Source organism: Onychostruthus taczanowskii, unplaced genomic scaffold (genome assembly GCF_017590055.1).
Source record: "Onychostruthus taczanowskii isolate IOZ18803 unplaced genomic scaffold, ASM1759005v1 scaffold25, whole genome shotgun sequence".
In the NCBI taxonomy this organism is placed as follows: Eukaryota; Metazoa; Chordata; class Aves; order Passeriformes; family Passeridae; genus Onychostruthus; species Onychostruthus taczanowskii.
In genome coordinates this window covers 1,372,232-1,397,825 of record NW_024499796.1, presented here as the reverse complement: position 1 = coordinate 1,397,825, position 25,594 = coordinate 1,372,232, and the positions used below count along the sequence as shown (strand labels likewise).

Here is a 25,594-nt window from a genome sequence, read left to right as displayed (position 1 = left end):
AGCTCTGTCTGCCTGCTGGTCTGGAAGGCACCATGAAGCAGATTCTAAAATTAAATTAAATTAATTGGAACCAATTTCTTAATTACACCAACTTCAGCTGACCTTTTTATAAAATCTGGGGATGATATTAATAGCCTTGATTTTCAAGTTCCTAAGGGACCTGAAATTTTAAACAACTCTTTGACCTACAGTGCAAAGCTCCCAGTGTCCTCAGTTTTTCCAAATTTCTTTTAATTAAGTAAAGAAATTAACGAATAACATTTCTGTGCTTTGGCTGTACACAAAAATAAATGCAGCAAGCCTCTTTTACAGGCCAGTTTGAAGCCTGGCTTTACATGAAGAATTAATTTAGATGTCTTATACTTACATGTAAAAGAAAATGTATACAGTCTGCATTTGACATCAACTATATTTTCTACCAATCTCTACAGCAAAAATATAGTAAAAAACCAAGGAAATTATGAAATCTTCAGTTGCTGGACAATGATAAGTATCAAGTTTAATGGTGTTTCATGAATATTCCAAAGAGCAAACTGAGCCCTAGGTATCCCAGAACTCTGGTCTCTAGTCTACCCAGTAAAGTGCTTAGGTTTTTTCTGGAAAGTACTCAGTGCTGACAACCTTAGAAAAACAGCTTTAAGATAATAACAGATAACAATGCAGAAGCCTTTTCCTCTAAAGAACAGCCCATTCCTCTGAGTTTTCAGCATATAATTTTGCCTCTCTGAAGTCCCTGCATGAGAGCAGCTCTTCTGAAAGGGCCAACACCATGGCTAATGGGGCTGGGACATGCAAGAGCTGTCAGAGGAGTGTGAGGAGGAAATCTTCCATAATTGTCACTTCTCTCAGCTCTAATGTTATCAGCAGCACAGGGAGAATACCACGTTCAAATTATACTATTTTGCAATCACACACTGAGATGACAAGAACAGTTAAGTTATAATCAGTTATGAAACAGGGTTTTTTTCAACAGAGAACTTTTTGTTCTCGGGGCAGGTAACTATTTACTTCTGTCTCGTTCCAAGAGCTGAGGCATCACCTCCAAGCAGCAGCTGAACTCAGGTGACAGCTTATGGCCAAATCCAACCAAGCTTGGTCAGAAAATCAGCTGCAAGAGACATGGATGTTTCACATTCTCCCACCTGCAGTGGTAGCTCCTTTTTGGACCCAAGAATCTGGGATGTTCTCCCCATTTCCATGGCTAGATTTTGTCTTCCTTCACTCCTTCCTGACATCCTCTACATCAGCACTGCTGCACCCAAAGCTCTTGCAGCCATCAATCACTTCTTTATAACCTCATCCATCTTGTCAGCCCTGCAGGCTCACCTTTATCCAAGTGTTTTTCCAGCTTCTTTTAATCCTGACTTTCACCTTCCCCCCCCTCAATCACTGCCATTTGATCAATATATCCCTCACAGCCTGTTCTTTCTCCAACTTTCTTATTCCAACTATGCCACCAGGGCCCAGTTTTCCTAAAAGCATCTCCACATGCAGGACAAGAGAAAAGTGAACCCCAAATCTCCAGCAATCAGCATCACATCTCTGCTGGACCAGGTCACTCTGGATGAGCATTGACTGTTCTGGGAAAAGCTCTGGCTGCACACACAAGCTCTCACAAGAGTTGCTGAAAACAGAGACATCAACAAGGCTCAGCTCAGAGATTTCTTTGTATTTGAGGCAGTGTCAAGTCAAAGTTATTAACTGCACCTCAGAAATGTTCCAGAATACCAGGAAAGGGCCTGCAGCTATTTGGGTTCAAAAGCTTCCAGTTTCTCATGAGAGTTTGGAGAAAGCAGCATCAATCTGTTCTTGGAATAAGGGGAGGCTCATGTCACAGCTGCTATCTTTGTATACATAGAACTGTAGAACTTCAGTAGAACTGAAGGGACTTTTCAGTTTAAAAGCTGAAAGATTCAATTAGAAAAGTACCTCTGGTGTGACCTTTCTTTTAGGTCCACCAACAAGATTTGCCACTTCTTGCAGCACCCTCAACCTTCTTGCACAAATCTCAACTAAGCGAGGGGCCAGCCTGATATCAGGTGCTGCAAAATAAGTCAAAAGAATCACAAATCCAGCTCAGACAACTAAATCCTCTCTGAATGCACCCTTTCTTCACAGCACAGCCATGTGTTTGATGGTGCAGTGAAATCTAATTCACTTTATGGTATCTGCAGGATGTTCTAAGACTCACTCACTGTTTTGGGATGACACTGAAGGGTCTCCTCTATTTTGATCCAGTGCTACTTCCTCTCTCCTTGCCTATTTTCATGCTACTCCTCTACCTAAAGTCTGCAAGGAATATAAGGAAGAGGAAAAACAGCAACAAAACAAGCAGCTCACAAAGCTGGGAAGTGAGGAACAAAAGAGTTGTAAAAATAAATGAGAACAAGTTTAGCAAAAAAATATTTCAAGGTTTTTTCATTACAGATTCTTCTGCAGACTGCTAACTCTGTTCAGCACACTTTCAATCATTTCTATTTTTTTTTTTTTTACTTACCAGTGGTATAACTAATGAGAAAGAGAAAAAAATTACAGAATGAGAATTAAAAATTTTAAAAACCCAACAGGATAAAAAATGAATGGCAACCACTTTTTTAGAAAACAAAGCCATAAAGCACTGATACACAAGGATTTCTTTTCTTATATTCATTTTAAACAAGCAAGAACATGACTGGTATTCATGTTCCTTTATGATGGCCCTGCTCTTTAGAATATTGTCATGAAGAAAATTTCGTGGTGAAAATAACTAATATGGATTTACAAAGATATTATGATTTTGACAGCAAGAACCAGACCTGCTACAGTCCAAATTATTCCCTTTCTATAGAGAAAACTGTGACCAAGCTTAAAAAACGTTATCACTGTTGACAGGTTTCACGGGAACTACAGACATACATAATATGTATGTACAAAATACATCCACATACAGATAATGTGGATATAGAGGTGTGTGCCTGCTTTTTCTAAGTGACAAAGAGCACTTCAGAGAATCCTTTAACTTGTGGCCAAAATGCAGGACTGGGAGCTTGGACTTACTAAACTTCATCCTATTGGACTCTTCCATCCCTCCAACCATTCCAGGTCTGCCTGCAGAGCTCTCCTACCCTCCAACAGATGGACACACGCTCCCAGCTCAGTGTCACCTGCACATTTACTAATGAAAGACTCAATCCCCTCATCCATGTCATCAATAAAAACACTGAGCAGAGCTGACCCCAGCTCTGAGGGACACCCCTGGTGACTGGCTGCCAGCGGGATGCAGCACTGCTCCCCACCACTCTCTGGGCTGCCCATCCAGCTCCTCACACACAGAGCAATGACACCTTTTGATGAACAGCAACAGCCAACAGAAACATGGCACATGGTAAACATGAACAACTTATTGACTAGATTTATCTTCACCCTCTCAAATCCCACCCTATCAAAATACTTCAGGAAAACACCTTCAGGGTTTGGGTACTTCAAAGATGTTGAATTCAACACCTTCCATTTAGGCATTCCTAAAATGATTTCAGCAAAACCATCAGTCTAATTCCAACTGAAACAAAATCCACCAATTTTGCACTGAATAGGATCAGCATTCAGCTCATCCTGGCCCCTGCCAAAGAGCACAGCCCTCAACTGGCCACCAGCACCACTGATGTTACAAAACAAAATAAATCCATCAACTGGTTTCACAGGAAAATCACAGTACTAACAACTGTCAGATTTATTTTCATTAGACTAAATAAAAACAAATTCATTAAGCAACCCATCAAACATGTAAAAGCCTGGACTGCTGGGCCCCAGCCTGTCCTGTTCCTGCCTGAGCTGTGATTTGAACAAATCAAACTGTAATCTCAGTATTCCAGACACAAAGGGATCATTCAGATCCTCCTGCCAATCAGAAGCAGCCAGCCAAGCACACATTTCATGAGCACCCTCCACACCACCAAGCTCAGCTTACACCTGCAAAGGCCTGGGAGGAGTTATCAGAAAAGCCATTTTGCATTGTGATTCTTCCCTAGGAATGCCCAAGGCCTGCTTCCCCTGCCAGGCTCAGTGGGAGCCAGCAGGGATGAGCCCCTCCCAGAACTCACCGTGATGACATCCAGGATGCTCAGCAGGCTGTGCACGCTGTCTCCTGCCAGCACCTCCTTCACCACCACCTCTGTTCCATCCTGCAAGCACACACACAGCATTACTGCAGCCTCACAGCTGCATTTTGGCAAACTTGCAGCATTTCAGAAAGTTCAGGTGGTTCTTTTCTCTCTGCTCTGATGGAAATGTGCTAATTCCAACCACAGGGTTTTAAACCAGCTTTCTAAAAGTGATAAATCAAAAGAAACTATGAGCCAGTTTTTTTCCAGGGATGGTGTGATCTGCTTGTCTTTGCTATTTAACACCAACAAAACACAGCTTCCTTCATCCAGAGGCACAATGAGCTCTATTTACTGAGGGGTTACCTGTCAAGAGGTTGTAAAAAACAGGAGCAGTAAAATGTAAAAATACACAGAAATCAGCAAATTTTATATAATTTCCAAACATAGGCCCACTAAACTTTCAGCCACTGGAAAACTGCTCACATCCAAAAGTTAAACTCAAAGTTCAATCAGCAAGAAAGTAAAAATTAAAAATTTAACTTGGCAGAAGGGATCACAAGCACTGGTGCTCAACATTTTGAGACTCATATGGAAAACAAACCAACATCTTTTTTCCCCATCTACACAAAAGTGAATCTGACTCTTCCACCTCCCAGACAAACCCACTGACTCCTGCTGGCCTGTTCTGAGGTGAGCTTGGTCTCTCTCCTGCTCTCTGTGCCCTGATCCTCTACGTAATGACCTTTCCAAAGGTGAATGTTTCCAAGCCCACCTTGCTCCCTCAATAACTTCTGCATCTCCTGTGTGAGGATAATTCCAGCTGCCTCATCAGCTCAGTGTTCTGCTCTCTCATCTGAGACACAAGGGACTGCTACAAACCTTGATCTTTACAAATAACACAGCCCCAAAGAGCTGGGATTAATCCCTCCTAAACCACTGTAATTCACATGTCTAAGTTTAATCAATGCTTAATGATTCATGCCAGCCTATCTGCTGTGCCAACAGATTTCTCCCAGGAAGTGCAGAGCAGTGTGTTCTTGTTGGAACCCTGGCTGCTGAGAATTTCAGACTTTCTGTGCTGACAGCCACTGACCCCCAAGAGAACACTACATTTGACCTGAGGCCATGGGGGAGCTTCCAAAATGGAATGACAGAACTGGAATTATGGGTGGGTAGTATGAATAGAAGTGTCTAATATCACAGGGTGGGAAACTTAGAGTTTAAGGTTTTAGACTACAGTAAAACATATATACATATATAAAGCAAGATGGAGGTTTTAGGGTGGAGGCTGGTCCTTCTTCTTCATCTTCTTCTCCATGGGTTTGGGTGGTATTGTGTAAGTGGATAAAAAAGTCCACATTGCAGTGCACAGATGATTGGTTATTGGGTTAAAAGTAAAAATAATTTAGGTGTCATTTCTTAATTGGACAATTTATCCTTAAAAGGCCTTGCAGAGAGAGAGATACACCTGCATTTTTACCTTGTTAAAGTACTGCAGAACTCACAGCTTGTGAGACTGTAACATAGCTAAGAACTAATAAACATCTGAGTCTGAGTGGGTTCTTACACTTTCTTGGATGCAAACTTCCAGCTTTCCATCCTGCACCACGTAGATGCTGTCGTCCAGCTGCCCGGGACGGAAGATGTACTCGCCCTCATGCAGCTGCACAAAGAACATGTGCTTGCACAGCTCCAGGAACAGGGGCTTCTCAAAGTGCCCAAGGACCCTGCAGCAAAGAAAATGCAAAGGGAAAACCTGAAATTGTCACAGCCTTTGGAAAATCCTTCCTAAATTAGCAAAGCCCCAGCTGTGAGGAGCAGAGGAAGCCCAGCTGCAGGGAAGGAGCCTCAAAGAGCTCCCCAAAATAAGGTGCAAGACCAACATGAAACACAGAACTGTAAATACTGGGGCTCCTTTGGAGGAGCCCTCCAAGGAATGCAGGCTCAGAAGGAATTACAGCCAAACCTCCTCCAGCAAACACCAGCATGGCCTGTGGTGGGGAATAAAAATAAAAACCTGCCTGATACACACCCTCTGTGAGAAAAGTTACCCCAGGAACTTCCCCTTTCAGTGCAGCTGCCCTGTCCGTGGAAGCAGGACATAGGAGAAATACTGAAAAGAGGGAAAAGCTCCTGTCATCTGCATGTAATTGCAAGTTTGGAATATTCCATCTCCTGCTGGTAACATGCATCTTGACTCCAGTCAGTCACTGCCAGGCAGAGAGAAATATGGTTTCACACCTGATCACTCTGTACAGAGCTCCAACAGCTCACTTTTATCAGGATTAATCCATCAAATCCTACTGCAACATCAATTAGTCATAGGAGACCATAATTCCACAGCAGCAAGTTCAGATGACTGAAATAGCATTTTTATTTGAGAATGACTGACCTTCAGGACTGCATTATATCACAACTGGAAGGAAAAATGAACATCCACAAGCAAAACCAAAATTACAGACTGGAAGACCTCCTCTTTGCTGTGTCAGCAATTTAACCCCTTGCTGAAGGGGCACAAAGAACATCCCTTCTTCTTAGTCTGACAAAGAGCTCTGGGGATTAAGTTGACTTTGATTTATTTGCAACCTTTTCAGGCAGAGAGGTAAAATAGCCTGCAGCCCAGGGAGCTGTCAATATGGTATCTAATTAACATTTACCAATTATGATGGTTTTCTGTATTAAAAAAATTGCCTGATACAGCCTAAACAGAAGTTTTAAGGTGCACTAAACCTGTTCATGTTAGAAAACCTTTACTAGCACTACTCTCAAACTGAGGCAACTAAACTACTTCCTTTTTCTCCACCATCTCTGTTTTTTTTTTATTTTTAAAACAAACTCAGCTATTTTCTTAATGTTTCTAGAAAATTCAAAGTCATTCATTTTGTCCTTAAGCTCAGATGAATTTCAGTCAACTCCCTCAGCATTCTGACCATGCAATTGTAAAATCCAAGATTTGACACAAACTCAAATATTTACATCACTCGAACATCCATCAAAACCAAACTTGAAATTTCTCGTTCCATTTAACATTACCTGACATTTTTAAGCATGTACAGGACTTCTGATGGCAAGTGGGAATTCTTGACATCAAATTCAGTCAGATCTGCCTCTAGCAAAGAAGGAGGAGGCTCTTTCCTCTGCAGAGTTGGACATTCCTTCTTAATACGCAGAATCCTACGAAGGAAAAAGGAAGTTCAGGATGTTCCCTCATTTGTACTAATACAAAATATTAAATCTGTACTAATAAGAAACTTTAAATAAGCATATAGTAAATACTAAAATTCACCATCCCAAGTTACACATTATCAATTAGCTAAAACATTCCACCCTCCTGACTTTTCTTACCAAAACTATCCCAGTCCAGCAAACCTCCCAGCTGGAAAAGGACTGGGAAAAACCAACAGCTGCAGAAAAGGACTCTGCTAGGGATAAGTTCCACATCACAAACAGAAACCCCAAACCAGCCCCCATGACATGAATCTTCCCATTCCCCAAGTACCTTTTAGCCAGAGATAAAACCTTTGCCCGTTTCCGCATCCGCTGGCGAGGGACGGTGTTCCCAACCAGAGAGTTGGGAAGTGTTGTAACCTAGGGGGAAATAATGGACACAAAACCAGTCACAAAACCCCAAAACCAAAAAAAGCAACCCACTAATTCTAACCCTGCTGAGGCACCAACACATCTACCAGCCATTAGAGTGTAAGCAGAGTGAAGAGCTCCTGTAAGACCTTGGAGGATAGGAATACCTACTTCAGGATCACTTCCTTTCTACAAAACGAGTATATTTTGATTTTATCAATCAACTACTACAGTGCTAATGGAGGCTTCCTAGCTGTGGTTCTCATTCAGGAACATTCAGCATCAGCAAGAAGAGTAAGGTACTGATCTCTGCTCGGGGACAGGGACAGGAGCCAGGGCACGGCTGGGGCTGGGCCAGGGCAGCTCAGGCTGGAGCTCAGGGCAAGGTTCTTCCCCCAGAGGGTGCTGGCACTGCCCAGGCTCCCCAGGGAATGGGCACGGCCCCGAGGCTGCCAGAGCTCCAGGAGCCTTTGGACAGCACTGCCAGGGATGCCCAGGGTGGGCTTGGTGGGGGGTCTGGGCAGGGACAGGGGCTGGGCTGGGTGATCCTGGTGGGTCACTTCCAGCTGAGGATATTCCAGAATTCTGTGTGGCTGTGATGGTGACAAACCAAGGCTTTTCCTTGCATTTCCTAGTTCCGAGGTGCCACCCTCTGGAGAAATGCCATAACTGCTACACCAAGCAAGCCCCTCATTAGGTACTTTCAGAACATTTCCAATTTTCCACTTGTTACCTTAAGAGTTGAGTCTCTATAAAAAGTTTCTCTCACAAAAGGAATCTTTAATTACTTTGGAGGGATTTCTTTTTTTTAAGGTGAAATCTTGGTATGTTATAAAAAACCCAGGAAGTGCAACCCACAGCAGTTTGGGTGTAATGTTCTCTGCCTTACTCAGGAAGAAAAGCAAAAAGTAAGGTCTAAAACTCAAACAAAAAACTACCTGAAATTATTTTACCATGTGGAATTCTAAGCATTCTTTACTTATGTGAATTACATATAAACAACTTGGTTTAAAATTATTGAAATTATGAAGTTGCACATGAAAATCATCAAGAATATTAAAATTATGATACTGCACACACAAAATTTCCTCTCATTGAAGGCTTTTTTGGCCAAGTTTTACTTAAGGGTTGACCTGCCATACAAGATTCAGAGAGTAACCACCTCCTCCACAATGAACCAGCTCCAGAACTGAATATTAAACCCACCAGTGTCTAATTAAGTCAAAGTGTTTGAATTCACCTCAGTGAAGTGTGGGAGGCAGAGGCTGGGGCAGTTCACAGGAGGAAGTGTTCCTCCACACAGGGTGACTAAGGATGGTTACTTCCCTGTACCTTATTTTTCTACACATGTTGGTTTAGCAGGGAGTGCACACCTGGACCTGGCAGCACAAGGAACAGCCAGGACCCTATGAAGGCAGGGAGGCCCTGGCACAGGGTGCCCAGAGAAGCTGTGGCTGCCCCTGGATCCCTGGAAGTGTTCAAGGTCAGGCTGGACAGGGCTTGGAGCAGCCTGGGACAGTGGGAGGTGTCCCTGCCCGTGGCAGGGGGTGGAATGGGATAAGCTTCAAGGTTCTTTCCAACCCAAACTAGTCTGGGATTCTGGGATATTTAAACAACCATTAACTCCCTACAGGAGTTAGATACTCATTTATTTATTGCTACCCTCAGTGACTGCAAATATTTTTCAAAGAGGAAAGGTCTGGCCGGAAAGAGAAGCTGCTGCTGCTCCATCAGCAATGCAGTCAGCACTGCAGGAGTTCTGACACATCCACAACATCCCAGTGACATTTATAGGTTGAAGGCCCTGGGCCAGGCTCAGCCTGTGAAGTGTTGCAAACTTTACATCTCTCCACTTTACACTGGATTTCACCAGGTGCCCTCACCTTCCTCATGATCTTCCTCCCGTAGAACATCACTTTGTCCCTCTTGCGAAACCTGTACTGAGGCACGTGTGGCTGAAGTTGTTCTGAAACAGAAGCATCACATCAGAAACCACCTTCAGCAGCTGGGAGAGCACCTGAGCACAGCTTGGGGACTTGGCTGCCTCCAGAACAGCTCCTGTGGGCAGGGTTTGGAGTTTAAACCACCTGGGATCCCTCACTCCCCAGCTCTGGCCAAGCCAGACCCAGGCAGGGCTGCCTTGAGGCTCCACCTCAGCCCCAGAGGAGATAAAGGGCTCTCTGGGCAGACTGAAGGGTTGGGTGGTTTTAATCTCCTCAAGGAAACCTCTAATTCAACCATTTCTCCATCTGTGACAGTGAAATCACAGTAGGATTTAATTCATCTGCAGAATTCACAGCTGGTCCTGAGGCTGACACTGAAATAAAACCTCCAGGTCCTGCATGTGACACTTCTGGGCTCACACCTGGGGGAGGGAACCAGCACAAGTTCTCCATCCTTTAAAGCTGCTGTCCTGCAAGAACCACAGCTCTGCAGCAAACAACTACCACAGAAAATTACAAAAAGACTCAAGATTGATGGAAAAACTGGTTTTAAAACTTACATGGTTATCAAGTACTTACTAGACTGTCTCACTCTTCTGTACACGACAAACACAACAACCGCTATAAGCAACAGTGCAACTGCAGCTCCAATTGCAATTCCAGTCAGCTGGGAGGGAAATTTAGGGAGAAAGAAGTTAATAATTTTCAGCTTCAGAAGTTACTACATACTTTTTGAAGGGCTGAAGAACACTGAGCTCAGTGAGATGTCTAAAAGTCAACCACAATAATAAATACTTAATTTATAATTGAAATACCACATATGCAAGAAGTTTAAACTGCACCAGTGACCAGTCCTGAGATCACATGGAAAATATTCCATGTTTTTCTTCCCAAAGATCTGGGAGCTGATCAACTCAATGTACAGGGGGTGTATAAGGGCATGGAGGGACAGGACAAGGGGGAATGGCCTTAAGACAAAGGAGGGCAGAGTTAGATGGCACACTGGAAATCTTTCCCTGGCAGGGTGGGCAGGCCCTGGCACAGGGTGCCCAGAGCAGCTGTGGCCATCCCTGGATCCCTGCAAGTGTCCAAGGCCAGGCTGGACAGAGCCTGGAGACACCTGGAATAGTGGAAGGTGTTCCTGCCCACAGCAGAGGGTGGAACTGGGTGGGCTTTGGGGTCCCTTTCAGACCAAACCAGCCTGGGATTCTAAATAACAGAAATTAATTCCTGCCTCATGCACAGTGACAGCAAAGAAACAAACACTCAGAGTTTGGCAGTGGCTTAGCAGAGCTCGTGGAGCTCAGGAGAAGCTGCTCTGGATGCACCCCCAGCCCTCAGCCAGCTGACTGCAGCTCTACTTTACCATGGTGGTCTGGATCCTGTCCTCCACAAACTGCAGGATGGGGGTCCCACCTCTTGGGAACACAGCCTGGCACCAAAAGGAAGGTGAAATTAGTTTCCCACAGCTGGAAAAAAGTCCCCATAAAAAACATCTCAATCAACTTGATTGTGTTTTTGTTTGACTTATAACCCACTTTGCAAACAGAAACATCCAGAGGAAAGGGATCAGTAGGGGAGTTTTGTGTTGCTGTCAGTTCAGTGCATTCCTAAACAGGCAAAACCAGGGTCAAACAGATGAACACTCTTTAAAATCATCCTATGTTATTCAGAGCAACAAGGATGAGAATGGAATGCAAAGGACTTTATGAGACTGAGAAAACAAGTCACAAACCAGCATATTAAAATAATATAAAAAGCAGATGCACATGGGCAGAAGCCCTGAGCTCAGGTGTGCTGTCCTGGGACCTGTGTCCATCAGTGTCACTCAGGAATAAAACCTGGCACCTAAAACAGTCTCACAAATGCCAACCCAAAACTTAAGAGAAAGGGGGAAAAGGAAAAACAATTCTTAGGAACAAGTGAAAACAATGTGAGTACAAGGACAAATACATCCCCCTCTAAGTCCTGAACCTTAAAAGCACTTGAATTAAGCAGGACACACAGCTCAGGTCCCATTCCTGCCCCTGGCTCCAGATCTGGATGACAGCTGAACTCAGCTTTGCCACCAAGAGAAAAATGAAAGGCACAGCAAGTCACCAAACTGGTCTCTCTAATGGAATTAATTTGTTTTACAGCACAAAGGAAACTCCTGCCAGACCAGTCACCTCACACAGATCCCTGTGCTCACTTTGCCTTCTCAGGTCACTTTAGCACTTTAATGTTAATCTTCCCAACATGAGTCAAAGTAACTCTGCCACTATTGCTATCAGACCATTACTCACAAGATTGCAGTAAAAAGTCACAAGATTTTGAAAAAAATAAAAAGCTGAACATGTGTCAGCAACAGGTAGAACACCTGGTGACACAAAGTTCCTGGTGGAAGTCTGTTCTGGTCACTTAATGCATTTATTTCCCCTTGACACTGTCAGAGACACTGGGACATGGACAGTTCTGCTGCTCCCCAGGCCTGCATGATCTCAAATAACACCAAAAATAGTAATTGCCAACTGACACTCACATTGCTGCTGCAAGGGGAGAAACAAATCCATGGGGAAAAGAATAAAACACAAACATGCCTAGGCTGGGCCCCAGTGCAGAAAAGCAACAAGAGAAAGATGAAACTCAGAGCTCCAAGAAGCCCTGAGAGGTTCTTGCAAAGTTCTCACAAGTGACAGCGTGATGCTGCCCTGCTCAGACTCGGGGGGGATCCTTCCCAGCCTGGACAATCCTTGTGGACAAGCAGAGAAAGCAAAGCAGCCTGGCTGATCTGTGCAGACACCCGAGACTGACACTGACTGCTGTGACAGCTCCTGGGGCAGGAATGAGGGCACAGCCAAGTCACCAGGGCAGCCCCTTTCTGAGCACCCCAAGGAGCTCAGCTCAGCCAGCCCCAAGGAACCCTCGGACCCACAACACCTGTGGGACCACCCTGCAGGGCCCTCCCTGCCTCTGAACACGGAGCAGTCACCTGCCCAGGGCATGGACTGGCACAAAGAGCATTGCTCTGCTTCCTGATGTCCGAGATTCCTTCAGAACTCGAGGCTGAGCAGCAACCAGCACCAACGTGCAGCCTCACAAGTGAGCTCACACCCATCCAGGGTCCAGGCACCCAGCACTGCCGAGTCCAACCACTCCTCACTGCAGTCCAAGGCAAACACTGACACATTCTCCAGCCAGGCAGGGGTGGGAAAGGCTTATCAGCCCTGAAAACAAGGACTTAAAATTGGGATTAGCCCAAACACAAGGCTTCCTCATAGCTCAGAGGCACCCGTGCCTTGTTTTGACTACAGAACCTGGATTTTCACAAAACATTGTTGACTGTGTACAAGTACATTGTGTGTGTTTTTTAGTTTGAGAACTATTTCCTCTCATGGGGTTTGTTTTTCACGACTAGGGAAAGCATCATGTGCCTTTTTGGTCTGCGAGTTTCACATTTGTGATTAAAAACAAATGCAAGAAGTGCAGTCTGCCAGAATTCTGCAACTCCTCCTTCTTCAGGATAAAAATGAAAGTACTTAAATCATGGCATTATTAAAACAGTTTAGAATATGAAACAGGTTTGCAAGAAATAAAACACACACACAATAAAATGGGAGCAATGCTCAAAAGTTTGAAAGGATAAAACTCCCAGAAGCAAAGGCTCTTTCAATGTAAAAGTATCTAAAGATATTGTCCCAACGCTATCAAATTAGGTACAGCTGCTTTCAGCTTCTGGAAACACTCACAAGGAAATAAATGAGTGCAAAAATAAGAGCAAAACATATTGTACCTCAAGGCTGGTGCTGTTGTCCCCTTCATCCATGTCTAGAGGAGCAGCAGGAGCAAAGACAAAAGCAAAGAGAAGTCTGAGTTAAGAGATGACCGCAGCTTCTGATGCAAACTCTTGAACAACACAAGGGGAACAATAATTTTTTAACTTTATCATCAACAAAACCCAGCAGTGAAGTGCTGCGGGACGGGACTTCTCCCGAAGAACCTTCTGCACGGCCACGGGAAATCAGAGAGCAGCTCCCCGGAGCCTCTCCACACGGAGAGAGGCTGTGGGCGAGCTGCCAGCCCGGCGGCACAGCCGGACCCGTCCGTGCTCCCGACGGAAAGCCAAGAGCGGAACGGCCCCGCGGGACGGGCACTGCCCGGGGACAGCCCCGACCCTGCCCGGGCACGGAGGGCACCGACCGCTCACCCTCACGGTCACCCCGCCGGAGCCGGGTGCTCTCCCGGCCCCGTTTCGCCAGCCTAGAGCTCGGGACACGGGCTCCGAACAAGACAACACCTCCTCCCGCGGGGCCTCGGGCACGGGCACCGGCCGGGGGCTACACCAGCCCGCCAGGCCCGCGTCCCGCCGCCGCGCTCCGGCGATCCCCGGCGCCCTCTCACCTGCTCCTTCCCCCGCCATCATCCCGGTGCCGGTCGCGGTGGCGGTGCCAGCCCCGCTCCCGGTCTCTGTCCCGGCGCTCCCGCTCGCGGTCCCCGGGCCGGGGCGAAGGGCGCTGAGCGCAGACCCCGCCCGCCGCCGCCAGGGGGCGCGGCCGCGCCAGGCCCCGCCCACGCCGAGGGCCGCTCGCTGCTGATTGGCGGGGAAAGCCCCCCGGGAGCCGTTCGGCACGCGTGCCGCGCGGGGGCAGCATCGGCCCTGCGGATTGGCCGGCGCGGCCCGGCCAATGGGAGCGGGCGCTGTTGGGGTGTGCCGAGGCGGGAGCGCCGCGGGGCCGCTCCGGGTCGTGAGGGGAACCCGGCCCCGGTGCTCGCGGGGACCGGCTCCGCCTCCGCTGGGCCCCCCCGGTGCTCTCCGGGACTCGCTCCGGCTTCGCTAATTCCGCGGGGACCAGTCCGGTCTCTCTGAGCTCCCGGCTGCCCTCAGGGACCGGCCCGGCTCCGGCCGCGCCGAGCCCGGCATGGGGCTGCTGACCCAGCTAGTCCGCGGGCTGGTGCGCGGCGCCGACCGCGTGTCGCCGTTCACCAGCAAGCGCGGCCCGCGGAGCCACAACAAGGGCCGCGGTGCCAAGAAGCTGGGCGTGCTCACCCGCAACAAGAAGTTCCTTCTCGTCAGGGAGATGGTGCCCGAGTTCGTCGTGCCCGACCTGACGGGCTTCAAGCTGCGGCCCTACGTGTCGTACCGCGCCCCCGAGGGCTCCGAGCCGCCCTTGACGGCCAAGCAGCTCTTCGACCAGGTGGTGGCTCCGCGCATCGAGAAGGACGTGAAGGACGGCACATTCCACCCCGACAACCTGCAGAAGTACGGCTTCGAGCCCACGCAGGAGGGCAAGCTCTTCCAGCTCTTCCCCAAGAACTACGTGCGGTAGGGAGTGGGCAGTGATACCGCCGGCCAACACGGGACAGGCTCGCTCACTGAACATTAAAGCAAATCTTTCTGCCTTGTTCTTCTGTAATATCTGATTTAAATCCTGGTGAAATCTGCGGTTTGATTTCCCGTCCATCACTGATGATTCCTCTGGGAGACAGCTGTGCCTGGTGAGCAGAGCCCTCTCTGGGGTTCCGAGGATGAGGGGTCCATGACGTTTCTAAATAAAAAGTACTGCAAAGTTTAAGAATTAAACTTTAAAAATTAAATTAAGACTGAAAGCGTTCACTTTGGGAGAAAGGAAGCAAGATCAGTGGATGGTCTGTGAGCACTTAGTCTGTAATAAGGACTGCCAGATGAGTCCTTACGGTGGTGTGGGGGGGTTCAAGCCCCCACATTTTCGGGGCTGGGCAGGGCTGCAACCCCAATCTCAGAAGGATGAGCTGTGCTCGGGGATCAGCCACAGTGGGGATGGGGAAGACACAGCTTTTCTAACTGAACTGTGCATTTTTCACCTCCTGGGAAGCTGACCAGAACAAGTCACACACAGGTGGCTGTTTCCTGCCTTGCTCTGCTGCTGTTGGCAGAGGAGCCCCTTCAGCCCTCCCCTTGTGAGCCTTGCTGCCCACCAGGGCAGGTGGCAGGAGGGGGATGCAGGGCTGGAGAGCAGGAGATGCTGTGCCCTTGGCTGCCCATTCCAGCTTGCTCTTGACCACATCATTTGCCTCACGCCCCACGTGAAGGCAGATGCTGACTGGCTCACCTCATTTCTCTGAGCAAGGCAAGGCCTGCCCTAAAGCAGGCTGGTCCCAGCCGGTGTCACTGCTCCAGCTGCGCTGCCCTCGGGCTGTTCCCTCTGCTCTCACAGGGCAATAAAAGGCATTACAAGCTTTCAAACAGATACAGGGACACGCCCTCGGTTTTCCCAGGGAACTGGATTGTCCGCTCTGACTCCCAAAGAATATTCACCCCTTGGAACCCGAGCCAGGCCAGGCCAGGGCAGAACATCCTCGTAAGGACTGGCAACTAATCTGATTTTTAAAACTCAAAACAACCAAAAAAAGATAAATCACTTATATTTGTTTTATTGTAGAAACATCCAAAAATAGCATGTTTTTTTCTTTAGCAAAAGCTCTTGTTTTCATTACTAATATGAATCTTCATGTAACAGTGCTCCAGAACGTTTGCTAAAATACACATTCACCCTTGAGAAGGGGGTTTCAAAGCAGCAAAGTTCTCATCTGCTGCACCTCATTTAGTTGCAGCACTGTTACACAGAGACCTGTTGCTGGTGTTTCTTTCCCTCCAGACAAATCATTCTTTAGGACCCTCAAAGACAAACCACGCAAGCTAAAAGTTACTGATCTAGTTTAAGCTGGTTTTTTGTTTCTGGGAATAGAGGAAATGTTCCAGAAAGAGTGTTTTGCTGATATTTCACAGTGAAAAAAAGAGAGCTAATGGAGCAACCATGAGAAATCCTGCAGCCATTCCTGGAGGTAGTTAGGGCAATGCTGTTAAGATTTTGGTTTCTGTACATATTTAAATTTTAAAAGATGTCAAGAAACACCACTTATACTTTTTGGAGGTTTTGATCTTAAAGCTGTTCACCTTTTAAAAACTGAGCTTGACTTTGGACCTAAAGGTGGCTCTGTGGAGAGCAGAAAGAATGAGCTGAATACTGAGAGGCCATGGAGTGGTTGAGTGGCACTAAAACATGGTGGGGTCACTACAGGATTTATCTGAACCAGGGAATGATGAAGGAGTCTGCAGTCAGGTGATGAGTGATGGAAAATGATGGGAAAGCACCAGGATCTTCACAAGGAGGATCCCACAGCACTTCCCCATCACACAGTCTGCACTTCCTTCTGAACCAGAACTTCTCTCTGTTAAACATCACCGTGAGCACATTGCAGTGCATCTGGCCTGTCTGAGCTCTTCTCCCATCACACAGCCAAGCCTCTGCTCAGGGGCCTTTCTGAGACATTCAGGAAACCTTCTGATCACTTACTGGGTCTGCACAGCAGCACGGTCAAGTCTGGTTTGTAAGGGAAGGAGAAAGGCTTAACACATCCATTATGAAATGCAAACCAGCCTTGAAAGGATTCAGATCTGAGGTACAAAGCAGCAGCCTGTGAGAGGAGGGCTGTTCCACTTGGAACTGGGACATTAAGAGAGAAACTAAATAAAAACCTGTCTGGCCATGACCACAGGCCTCTAAGCAAAGGCTTCCCTCTGTGCTGAAAATAAAACATCAGGAATCCCATCAGCGTTGGCCTCGAAGGACTCCCAAGCTCAGCAGTAAGATGGGAAAGCCCAGCAGAAATTAGGGCATTAAGTTCAGCTGTCACTCTCAGTTCAGGAGTTTTCCTCCCTCTTCCATTGGGACTGGTCAATGCAAACTTTCAGCTGTTCTTTCAGATGGAGATCCAGGACTTGGCACATCTGGAGGGGTCACCAGGCTCATCTCCCACTTCCAGACATGGAGGATGTTGTCATAGAAAGAACAAGTGGCCACAATGCTCATTTCTTTGGGGCTGTCTGGAGACCTGGCTGAGTCACAGCCTCTGTCCAGGCCCATTCCATTGGGTCTCTTGGCTCCTGAGTCAGAGCCACTGGCTGACCCCAGATCTGCCCCCTGGGCAGCCAAATCTAAACCTCCCTTTAAACCAGAGCCCCTGACCAGTCCAGGATCCCCAGCCAGCTTTGGCCCTGTCCCTGCTGCAAGTGCCACAGCAGGGCTTTCACTCTCCTCATCCAGGATTACATCAAAAGTAGCTGTAGGAGACTCATAAATTATCTTCAGGTTCTGGACCTGCAAATTCAGCCTCTCGTCTCCTTGCCCTGATGCTCCCACGAGCTCCTCCGAAGGCTGGCACGCAGCAGCAAGGTCCTGGCTTGCAGGCAAGGAATCCCTTGGACACAGCCTTGACCAGTCAGCCCCGTAGGCCAAGGAATTGTGCAGGACATAGGATGACAGGATGATACATTCCTCTGTGTTTTCCGCTTAAAAAAAAAAAAAAGATAAATGAAATTACTTAGAAATCAAATTGTGGGTTGTGACAGAGTGCTCAGCAGCCATTCCAGCACTGGCTGTGTCTCATGGGAAGAGTTCTCTGGTTATTCCCTTCTTCACCACTGAGTGAAGCATTCCAGGAGGAATGAGGTACTGACCATTTTTCAGCCACCTCTCAATGGCCTTGGTTCCTCCTGGGTCAGTAGCAGAGAGGAAGAGGGTTTAACATGCATGAGATTAAAGAGCATCATTATGCAAAGTGCCTACAAAGGCTCAAGACAGACAAGACTGATCATACCACAACCTTCACTGAGCCATGAACACACCTGGGAGATTGCCAGGTCCTGGTTATTAATACACTGCAGATGTTCTTCCTGTCAGCTTTCAGCATTTGACTCTCACAGTGAGTCCCTTCCTTCCCCACACAGGAGAAATGCCATCCTCATTTCCTAATCTGGCCAAGGTCTGAAAAACCCAGGAAGCCAACCATCCTCTGTCAGACTGCATTTGTAATGTGAACCCAAACGGCTTTTCCACCATGGAAGCACCTCATCATTCACACGAAGAGCTTATTCATGTTATTTTGGATTAACCAGGCTGCATAGCACTTCCTTCCTGAGGCAATAACTGATTCCCCAGCAGGTCAGTGACTCCTACTCACAGGAAAGCACCACCTGACAGAAGCACCTCTCTGAACCATCACAATGAACACAAACCTAGAATGGTTGTGCCCTCAGACCAAACACAAAGGCTTTCCTCCCGTGAAGAGAAGTTATGAGACATTTACACAGATAGTGACAGGGCCTTGGCACAACCAAGCAGGCCAAGAGAGTGCACAGATGTGGAAAAGCTGCAAGTTATCTCAAACTGGAACAGAAGCCTATGGCTATTAACACCATGTCAATCCTTCCAGCAAGAGCTGGAGCTCCCCATGAAGCTGGAGGCAGTGAAGGAGCGCAGCAGAGCAGCCCTGGAGCACCTCTGGTCCCTGCACACTCACCCAGGCTCCCACGGCAGTCGAGGATCTTGAAGCCACTCTGCATGCAGGCTGCCAAGAGCACGAAGTCACACGTGGGGTGCCACTTCAGCCTCCACACCCCACCTTCCACGTGGGTGTCAGCCAGAGGCTGCCTCATGTTCCTGGTGTCCCACAGCAGCACGTGCTCGTCATAGCTGGGGACACACCACAAACAGGCAGAAAGCACAGCCAGATCAGGGCACAGAAGAAAGGTAGGAAAGACCACATGCTCTGCACCACTTGGGAATTTCTGCAGAGGCAGCAGCATGTTCAGGTAACAGAGGAGGTTGGGTACACCAGGGGAGAGCAGCTGGAAGGGACTCACCTGCCTGTGGCCAGGAGATTCTCTCGGTGGGGACTGCACTGAATGCTGCACACACCCATGGAATGTCTGCAGAGGGAAGAGGCAGCAATTTGAGAAGGGCTTCTTCCATGAATTTCAAGGATTTTGAGTTCACATTATTTCATCAAGGTGTCTCAGGAGAGGTAAGCTCAAAATTTCAGTCCAGTGACCTATACCCAAGCAGAGTTTCATCTACACAGTCCAACAGCCTTCCCAGGGACAAGACTTCTATTCACACCATCTTTCAGCACAAGTATTTTCTAGTAATATTTACCCCATAAACTGCTGCTCAAAGGCCCTAAGAATTCCAGCAGAACAACTCCATTCCCAGGAGACTTTACTCCCAAAATTAATATTTCCATAGCCATAGTTCCCAGTGTAATTTAAGTTTACATACAGAATTCCACTAGAGCTGTGTATATTGTTCTAACAATTTTTTAAAATAAGATAGAAAAGAGATCACTTCAAACAACTAAACAGTGGAGAACAAAATATTTTCTAAAAAGCATTCACAATAGTATGTCCAAATTTAACACACACAAAAATTGCCAAAATAAAAGTGTAAATCAGGATCGTTTTTTAGAAAGAAACTATCACCTTCTTCACATGTGGAAGTCAGCACTTGCTTTATCGTGTTAAAGGACATAGAGAAGACTCAACCTAAAGTTGTTCTGATGAAAAAAACTAATAGATGCCTCCACTTCCCACGAGAGGCAGAAGCAGGATCCACTATCACTGCACATCTCCAAATTCAGTGGCTTGGGCAGGGGCAGGGCAGCAGCGGGTGTTCCCACCCCACCGCTGGAGGGCTGGGCATGGACAGGTCTCACTCACCTCCTGCTGGTGAAGATTGGAGCCTCTGGACTGCACCTGGTGTCCCAGCCCTTGAGCAGGCTGTCATCCCCTCCTGCCCGGGGACAAAACGGTGACCCTCAGCACCAGCCCTGAGCGTGGGGCAAAGCAGTGCCAAGAGTCTGCAGCTCCTCCCGAGGGGCAGCTCCCATCTCTGCTAGGGACAGGGACAGGAGCCAGGGCACGGCTGGGGCTGGGCCAGGGCAGCTCAGGCTGGAGCTCAGGGCAAGGTTCTTCCCCCAGAGGGTGCTGGCACTGCCCAGGCTCCCCAGGGAATGGGCACGGCCCCGAGGCTGCCAGAGCTCCAGGAGCCTTTGGACAGCACTGCCAGGGATGCCCAGGGTGGGGTTGGTGGGGGTCTGGGCAGGGACAGGGGTTGGATTGATGATCCTGATGGTCCCTTCCTGCTCAGGGCAGTCTGTGACACAGAGCTGATGCTTTCCTGCCCTGGGATCTCACAGAATTTAACAGACACACAAAAAAATCACATCAGGCTCCCAACACTCATCACCACAGAAAATGCAAGTGGTATCAGTATGCTGATACCCTCCTCTTTGGTAAGAAAAAGAGTTAGAAGTCATAAAGACTGGACTCAAACAGCTCTCTGGCTCTTAGCATACTGCAGGAGAATATAATCTTTTTTGCCAATAGCCACCCAAAGTACAGTTTTCAGGGTACAGCTTCTCCTAATTAACTCCAACCACTTCCCACCATCAAGAAATTAAGCCTTTCACCCCTAATCAGAGGACCCTGCTCTTTCAAGAGGTGATGCAAGCAGCTTACCCAACCCTGTAAAGTAAAAACCCTAGGAATACATCCCCAAACAAGGGGCCCCCTCCCCAACAGTACCTAAGGAGATCCCCAGCCCATACAGACCTGAATACACGATATCAATGTCCCAGTAATTAAAAGCAGCAATCCAGGCCTCAAATTTGTGAGCTTCCCACTGGTTCAGGACATGCACAGAAGGAGCAGATTCATCTATGGAGAAAAGATTCAGCTTCCCCTCTGAATCACTGCTGATCACTCTTAAAGGACATCCACTACAGCAGGGTACACAAAGAACATTGGGAATTACTGCAGCAATTAAATATTTCGATTCAAATAATCACTGGCAGAAACTGACAGGAATGACACAATTCTTTTCAGCTTCATCTTTTCATCTCAAATCACCTGTCCCAGTGACCACCACTCCCTGTTCTCACAGGGAGCAAGCACTCAACTCCCAGGTCAGGGAAAGAACCACTACTGGCTCTCATCTTTCTCAAAGATGCAAAACTTGACTTCTTACATGCTTCACATTACATCAGTAAACAAATTCCATTTGAAGAGGGTTGTTTTTTTTTTCTCCAAGTCAGACTGACAATGCCCTTTCAGAGCCTTTTCCCTTTCTGGAGTACAAAGAGATGTTTTATTTCCTTGCTATCACTGAAACCCAAAGCACTGGCTGATCCTGACCTTTCCTGCTCTCTTCCTGTGCCACAGTACAGTTACAGTTTCTAGACACAATGACCTTGGAGCACTGGCAAATGTTTTGCAATTCCCAGTGCACAGATTTTCTGGCATTCCCTGACACGAACTAGGTCTCTTCTGTTTGGTTACCTGCAACTGCAGGCACTGCTTTGGTGGCCTGGGGCTTCTTTCCAGTTCTGTATCAAATGATTCAACCACACTGAATCTCCCAAATAAGAGATACAGGGCCACCCCCTTCCTACAGAGATGTGAACAATGTACATTTGGCTTCTAGGAGAAGTTACTGGTCTCTCAAGTGACAACAATAACAGGTTTAAAGAGGTATTTCATCATGGCAACAATCTTTTATCATGAACGACAGAGACAAAAAGGAGGAATGTAACAAGGAAGTCTAACTGGCAATTCCACTTACTCATTAACACATTAGCACACACAGAAACAGCTTTAATTAGCAAATTTGCCCTACAGCATTAAGCAATGACTGCCTGATCCCCCTGCTTTTCCAGCCTCACACCAAAGACACCACTCTTCATCTGCACCTACAGAACACATTAGCACCCCCCTGCCTTCAAGGTACAGCTAATTCAGCTTATTTCACACAGCAATGCCGTTTCTGAAAGCTCATGTATGAGCAGTTGAGACAAAGAGGAGCCACTTCCAAACCAATTCTCTCCTGTTTCTCACTAACCCATGATTAAACTTTCTACATGTGCTATTATTAGCAGTTCTTAAGGAGAACTCCACACTAAAATTTCAGCTGTTCTAAGAGCAGAGTTGGAACCAGCGGCTCCATTTGCATCCCATTCAGGTCTTTCCTTTTAACAAAGGCAGCAGAAGACACATCCCTGGCTCACCTGCTGCCATTCCCCAGAGCACAACCTCCCATCTTTTGTTGGTTTAGTCTCTGGTCCTGTTTCAGTGGCCACACTGTTTGTGTTTCTGTTACCTTTGCTCTGGAAACAGCTACTTCTAGAGCAGGACCAGGGAGCCAGATGGGATTAAGAAAGGCAAAATCACTAAAGACTGCTTCATCCAAGCCTTCAGCTTCTGAAAGTTGTCCCACACACCCTGGCCTCCAGCCCCAGCCTCCATCTCCCATCCTCACCACTGCTCTCGTCCAGTGGACCAGTCCAAGGACAAGGCCAGTCGCTGTGTCCCGAGATCCACCCTGAAGCGTGGCTCCAACATGCAGCTGTTCTTCTACTGGAAACAAAAGGAGTGGATTAAGACTGGGAAGACAGCAGGCACATAATGACAGCTGCACTGCTTCCCACAGCAGGTTTTCCAGAGACTGATGAGCAAATAAGGTCCCACACTAAAGGAGCAATGAAATGTCCCACAGCACTGTACAATCGTCCAGTGCTGGCTGAGGAGCAAATGTGCACACGCAGGATCCCACCCTTCTGCTGCTCATCTCCCACCAAACCTCCCTTTAATTCTGCTGCTTCCCAGGGAGTGATGAAGTGCAGCAGAAGTGATGACCTGACTGCTGAATTCCCTTACAGACTGGCCTCTGCTTTCTTTGGTCTGTGAGGATGGCTCAGATCACCCTCTTCTCTCACCACCAAAAGAAACCCCACTCCAAAAATCCTCCCTCTTTTACCAGCTTTGCACTTTCTGATGTTTCCCAGTTAGGCCATACTTGTTTCCAGGGTTTGCTTCTTCCCTCCTCCTGCCTCTCTTCCCCAACTTTGCAGGTGGGTAGAGCCCAGCCCAACTGTCTGGCACCATGAAAAAATTAATAGAATTTATGACAAACATTATCAGAAGACAAAAGAAGTATTTAAAAAGCTAAGCATGCTGAGGAAGCCACGGAAACCAGCTTTCCTGCAAGCCTATACACACTACTAGGAAATGTAGAGATGTAGCAAACATGGGTTAAAACCAGCTTCAGCAGCAGCAGGCACTGCATCCACCCACCTCACTTCCAGTCAGGTGGTAAAATTCCACAGCACCTGTGGAGTTTGCGATGCCAGCCATGGGATGTTCTGCAACAGGAATGTGGCACCTAAAAGATCAAGTTAAACAAGTCTCTAATGTCCATCTTTCTTGTATTTTAGGAAGAGAGCAAAGCCATAACTTTCATTGCAACATGTACAAGGAGAAGGTATGTGACTAAAAAAATTTCATATTAAGAAAATCTAAGGCTCCTCAAGTTCCCACACACCTGCAAGGAGGGGATTCTATACAAGGGAGATCTACTATATGTTATTATATAAATAAATGAAGTACAAAGTCACGACCAGTCAAGTGAGCAGAAAGTATAAAACAGAAACAAGGCAGTCTTTGCTCATTGGAACAAACTGGAAAGTATTTCCCTCCAAGAAGTCAGGAACTGTTCCATTAGTAACTACTGCAGTTGCTGCCATGCCAAAAAAGGATGCCGGGGGGAGCAGCGCGTGCTGCTGCGGCACCGAGCCCGGCCGGCTCAGAGTTACCATTTGATGTCCAGGATGGCGGCCGTGTCGATGCGCTGGATCTCGGTCAGCGGGATGTAGGGCTGCTCCTCGTTGTAGTGGTACAGGTAGAGCCGCCCCGTCCGGTCACAGGCCCCACTGCTCCCTCGGGAATCGCTCTGTGGCAAACACGGGAAAGGAAAGGGCAAGCTCAGCCGCGCTTCTGCCCCCGCACCTGGGATCCTGATAGGAGCGAGGAGCAGGGCTGAGGCTCGCACTTGTTCAGTCCCAGCCTCGAGGGATGAAAGCCCCCATCGGGGCAGCCTCGCTCATCGGAGGGGCCACTGCCCCGCCTCGAGCCGCCCCAGCCGGGACAAGGCACGGCTCTGCCGCGGGGACCGGCAGGACCGGGGATGGGGCTCGCCCCGGAGCGGGGCCAGGCGGGGACGGGGGTTCGCCCTGCTGCGGTGTCGGCCAGGGATGGGGCCGGGGCTCTCCCTGGAGCGCTACCGGGCAGAGACGGGGATGGGGACGTGGACTCGCCCCGGAAAGGCGCTGGCCGGGCGGGGATGGGACGTGGACTCGCTCGGTAGCGGGACCGGCCGGAGCCGTGTCTCGCCCCGGAGCGGGGCCGGGCTCACCTGGTCGGGCGGGCGCAGGTGGTAGGTGCCGCAGGCCAGGATGCTGTGCCAGCCCTCCACCGGGCACCACTCCACCGCGTCCGCGCTGAACTCCGTGTCCACCACCTGCAGCGTGCGCGTCCGGCACGGCGCGGCCATCGCGGGCCGGGCCCTGCTGCGCCGCCGGGGCGGCTCCCGGGAGGCTCCGGGGAGGAGGGGCCGCCGCCCGTCTGCTTCCCGGTCAGGGCGGGCCCGGGGCGGAGCTGCCCCCGCGGAGCCGCCTCTTCCCCCGGCCGGGCTTGCAGCACGCGTGAGGCTTCCGCCGGGGTTTTGGGGTTGCCTTCGCCTGTCCGAGCTCCGGCCCAGCGCGTCCTCACCGAGGGAAGGGGCTGCGGCTCCAGCGCCCCCCGGTGAGGAACCCCTGCCCTGAACCCGGCAGCTGCTCACGAGAGAAATCCGGGATCAGCCTTTCCTCGCCATCCTCCCAGCGCCTCGCCTAGAGACCTTCCCCACCCCGGCACTTCCCGAGGAGACACGGGCTGGTGCCGCCGTTCCTGCGCGCTGTTCCGGCCCTCGCAGCGCTCCTGGTCGCTGCCCTGAGCCCTTCCCTTCCCCTCAGTCCTTTCCCCGTCGGAGGGCGGGCCCCGCACCCTCGGGATGCGCCCGCAGCCGTCCCACGGCGGTTCTGCTCCCTGCACTCCCTCCTCTCCCGCCGCCTGCGCTGCCGCCGTTCCCTGGCGGAAATCCTGCAGACCCAAAGCTCTCGTTGCTGAGTGAAGTCAGCCGAGGCCGGCCCGTTTGCTGTTTTCTCAAAATCAACCCTACATTTATTGACACTGAATTTCATCTCCCACTCTCTAATCCTTCTGCATTTCATTCAACCTTTATTATATTATCATTACACTGAATAATATAATCAGTAGATCTTGTCAGTTTCATTATACGTTACCTTTTTTCTAATTTTTTTTTT

At 48.5% G+C, this 25,594-nt stretch overlaps 3 protein-coding genes across 4 annotated transcripts in view; 1 reads left to right on the top strand and 2 right to left on the bottom strand.

The window, feature by feature from the left end:
* Window positions 1–14,098, bottom strand: part of PNPLA7 (patatin like phospholipase domain containing 7) — a 124,289-nt gene extending 110,191 nt beyond the window's left edge. For both annotated transcript variants that reach the window (XM_041406452.1, XM_041406453.1), the window contains exons 1-9: window positions 13,985–14,098; window positions 13,377–13,411; window positions 10,971–11,036; window positions 10,184–10,271; window positions 9,545–9,627; window positions 7,582–7,670; window positions 7,116–7,256; window positions 5,650–5,809; window positions 4,080–4,160 (exon numbers count right to left, since the gene is read on the bottom strand). In XM_041406452.1, the coding sequence (XP_041262386.1) occupies window positions 4,080–4,160; window positions 5,650–5,809; window positions 7,116–7,256; window positions 7,582–7,670; window positions 9,545–9,627; window positions 10,184–10,271; window positions 10,971–11,036; window positions 13,377–13,411; window positions 13,985–14,006 (765 nt within the window). In that variant the 5' untranslated portion in view covers window positions 14,007–14,098. The remainder of the gene's footprint in view (window positions 1–4,079; window positions 4,161–5,649; window positions 5,810–7,115; window positions 7,257–7,581; window positions 7,671–9,544; window positions 9,628–10,183; window positions 10,272–10,970; window positions 11,037–13,376; window positions 13,412–13,984) is intronic.
* Window positions 14,099–14,273: 175 nt separating this feature from the next.
* MRPL41 (mitochondrial ribosomal protein L41) lies at window positions 14,274–15,178 on the top strand. The gene has a single exon (XM_041407036.1). The coding sequence runs from the start codon at window positions 14,503–14,505 to the stop codon at window positions 14,908–14,910; it is 408 nt and encodes a 135-aa protein (XP_041262970.1). The 5' UTR covers window positions 14,274–14,502; the 3' UTR covers window positions 14,911–15,178.
* An 803-nt stretch (window positions 15,179–15,981) lies between these two features.
* Window positions 15,982–25,348, bottom strand: DPH7 (diphthamide biosynthesis 7). The gene is made up of 9 exons (XM_041407034.1): window positions 24,646–25,348; window positions 24,047–24,183; window positions 23,529–23,616; window positions 22,714–22,808; window positions 21,012–21,178; window positions 20,118–20,190; window positions 19,266–19,331; window positions 18,923–19,095; window positions 15,982–17,912 (listed from the first exon to the last, which is right to left on the bottom strand). Exons 1-9 carry the CDS (start codon window positions 24,781–24,783, stop codon window positions 17,299–17,301), a joined length of 1,551 nt encoding a protein of 516 aa, XP_041262968.1. The 5' UTR covers window positions 24,784–25,348; the 3' UTR covers window positions 15,982–17,298.
* Between the last annotated feature and the right edge of the window lie 246 nt (window positions 25,349–25,594).

What these genes read in the sequence shown, in the direction of transcription:
- MRPL41 (XM_041407036.1), top strand. Translation starts at nt 14,503, where the DNA reads ATGGGGCTGCTGACCCAGCTAGTCCGCGGGCTGGTGCGCGGCGCCGAC.
- DPH7 (XM_041407034.1), bottom strand. Translation starts at nt 24,783, where the DNA reads ATGGCCGCGCCGTGCCGGACGCGCACGCTGCAGGTGGTGGACACGGAG. An exon ending in ACCTGCGCCCGCCCGACCAG is followed by an intron (nt 24,184 to 24,645) that starts GTGAGCCCGGCC and finishes TGTTTGCCACAG; the next exon opens with AGCGATTCCCGAGGGAGCAG. An exon ending in TCCACTGGACGAGAGCAGTG is followed by an intron (nt 21,179 to 22,713) that starts GTGAGGATGGGA and finishes ACCCTGCTGTAG; the next exon opens with TGGATGTCCTTTAAGAGTGA.